This window comes from Ichthyophthirius multifiliis, assembly GCF_000220395.1.
Source record: "Ichthyophthirius multifiliis unplaced genomic scaffold scaff_1120509250009, whole genome shotgun sequence".
NCBI classification, from domain to species: domain Eukaryota; phylum Ciliophora; class Oligohymenophorea; order Hymenostomatida; genus Ichthyophthirius; species Ichthyophthirius multifiliis.
Genome location: NW_004087101.1, coordinates 1 through 2407, shown reverse-complemented (window position 1 = coordinate 2407; position 2407 = coordinate 1). Strand labels below are relative to the sequence as shown.

The 2407-nt window shown below is 27.0% G+C and overlaps 1 protein-coding gene across 1 annotated transcript, besides 1 other annotated feature; it reads right to left on the bottom strand. All coding sequences in view use genetic code 6, as the record gives it.

Moving 5' to 3' along the window:
• Positions 1 to 618: 618 nt before the first annotated feature.
• On the bottom strand, positions 619 to 1527 carry IMG5_045780 (hypothetical protein). The gene has a single exon (XM_004037624.1). The coding sequence runs from the start codon at positions 1081 to 1083 to the stop codon at positions 715 to 717; it is 369 nt and encodes a 122-aa protein (XP_004037672.1). The 5' UTR covers positions 1084 to 1527; the 3' UTR covers positions 619 to 714.
• A 56-nt stretch (positions 1528 to 1583) lies between these two features.
• Positions 1584 to 1631: a microsatellite.
• Positions 1632 to 2407: the final 776 nt, after the last annotated feature.

The window sequence follows — 2407 nt, the reverse complement described above, 5'->3', positions numbered from 1 at the left end:
ATCATATTTAGACATAGTAGTACATGGAGAAAGCTAGTATCTAAGGAGTAGTTGCCTAGATTTGGACATCTCATTCAAATATCTGTCCAACTCCAGATAAGACTTGTTTTTGGAATTTAAAATAAAGAACAGGGTAAGATTCAATTAAGAATAAAACAATAAAGTAATTAAGAGAGAGTGATGAATGTGTTTAGCGTGAATTATCGATGCTAGGTGCTCAGTTTGTAGTTGGTAACTATGTATATCTAACCAAAAAGTATCAGTCAAAATAAAACTAAAAGGATAATGAATGTTAAGAAATGTACAAAATATTAACAGTTGGAAATGAATAAGCTATGAGTTAGCATCGAAATGTAGCTTATTTGAATCAGTTTGAATATGATATTGTACTCGATGAATCACACTTCATAATTGATAAATTAAACCATAGGAACACTTTTACTGTTCAGCTAGATTAATAAACTTTGTTGAAATATGAAACTTAGTTAGTTAACCGTAAAGGTAATCAATGGTCACTTCCATATCAAGTAATGTATAAACTACAATCTATAAATTACCTCTTATCTAATGCAATTGATGCTTATAAGCATGAATGTATATCTATATTTAAAGGTTACTTGGAATCAGAATAATAAGACAGCTTTGAGATTAAAGGAATTGATGTGGTAGATAATCTCTACACAGAACATTCAATATATTTTATGAAAAGCGTTATCAAGTACTACTAATAAACCGGCACTTGTAACTTTGAGGTTATGTGTAATGAAAAGTCAGTTGTTAAGTTCTTTTGGTGTGAATTATCGTTATAGACTGAATATGATACAGAAGAGACTTTCGAATTATTAAATTCTGCTGCAAATATAATTCTAATGACTGCTTCTAAATTGTAATTAAGTACAATTAAAAATGTATTCGCTAAATAGCTATCTCGATAAAGAAATCTAATAGAAATTGATTTAATGAATGAATTACCATAATCTACGCTGAATGTGAAGTGTTATGATTTAGCTTAGAGTGTACAATAACTAAGCGATTATAGAGAACATCTAGAAATAGATTTAGCCGCTTAAATGATTGAAACATTCAAAAATAACGACATAAAGACTAATATATTAATTTTGTATTCTTCGTTTAAGATTGTAGAAATCAAGAAATAAAATTTGTTGTTGTAAAGTACGTGGAAATATAGCTAGTTCTTGTTTGAAAGTGCATCATCTGAGTTTGATAGAGAATAAACATAATCAATTTATTTAATCGAATAGATATGTTAAGCTAAGGAACCACTTATTATATTAGCTTCTTAATTTGGCAGATTTCTAGAAGGAATAGACCTTCCAAATGATCAACTACGTGCTATTCTTGTAATAGATAAAGTCAGAGCACACCCTAATTAGAATCAAGCTTATCTAATGAACATGACAAATGAAGTATTTGCACGATATAAGATGAGTTAAATAAAAGGAAGGTTATAAAGGGGTTACTAAGACTGGGGAATATTGATACATTTCAACAACGATAATTAATTTGACTTCGAAACGATATAACCTAAAAATGTCAAGACTGAATAAATTAAAATAATAAAAAAATTTAAAAATTGATAATTAATTAAATTTAAAAATTGATATTAATTATATATTTTGTTTTGTTTTATTCATAATAAAAATAAATTTTAATATTCTTTTTTTTTATTTTAACTTAGATTTTTTAATCCACTAAAGTTCTTAAAAGTACTGCGCCTCATTCCGGATAATAACTATATTTATGAAATATGTAATAGCACTTGTTATTAATCGTGTTTGAGTGGATAACTAAGTGAATAATAAAGATTTAATGCTTCTACTATTAATTTATCATCAGTGCTTATTATTTAAGACTAATCTTTACTTGAATCTATGTTCAGCATTGAAGTCAAACTGTCTTTAAACTTAGACTTGTTCTGTACTATAACCCACTTTAAAAACATATAAGCTAAGTTCTAATCTAATCGATATTCTTAAATATGTAAGGCAGTAAGATATATTCTTTAACTATTTAACTTTCTTTTTTTTTGTTTTTCCATATTGCCTTAATCTAACACCTAATTTATTATATGATTGAGAGATTCGATATCTTATTTATATTAAGCGGTTATATCAGAATCTAGGTAGGTTGATTATGTTTTAGCAATCTTCTCAAATTCTATCCAAAATGCTGTTCGCTTTAATAAATTCATTTGAGGATTTGTTAAGCTCGTACCTTTTTTATTTCCAGGTCTCTTTTCTACATTTGATACATCTAATTCAACATCCGGGATATTTTAATAGTTTACTTCTTAGTGATTAATTGATTATGTCACACATGAAATTATTTCTTCACGGATAATTGGTTATATTCTCATCATTATCTTATTTGTTACTTGATCGATTAA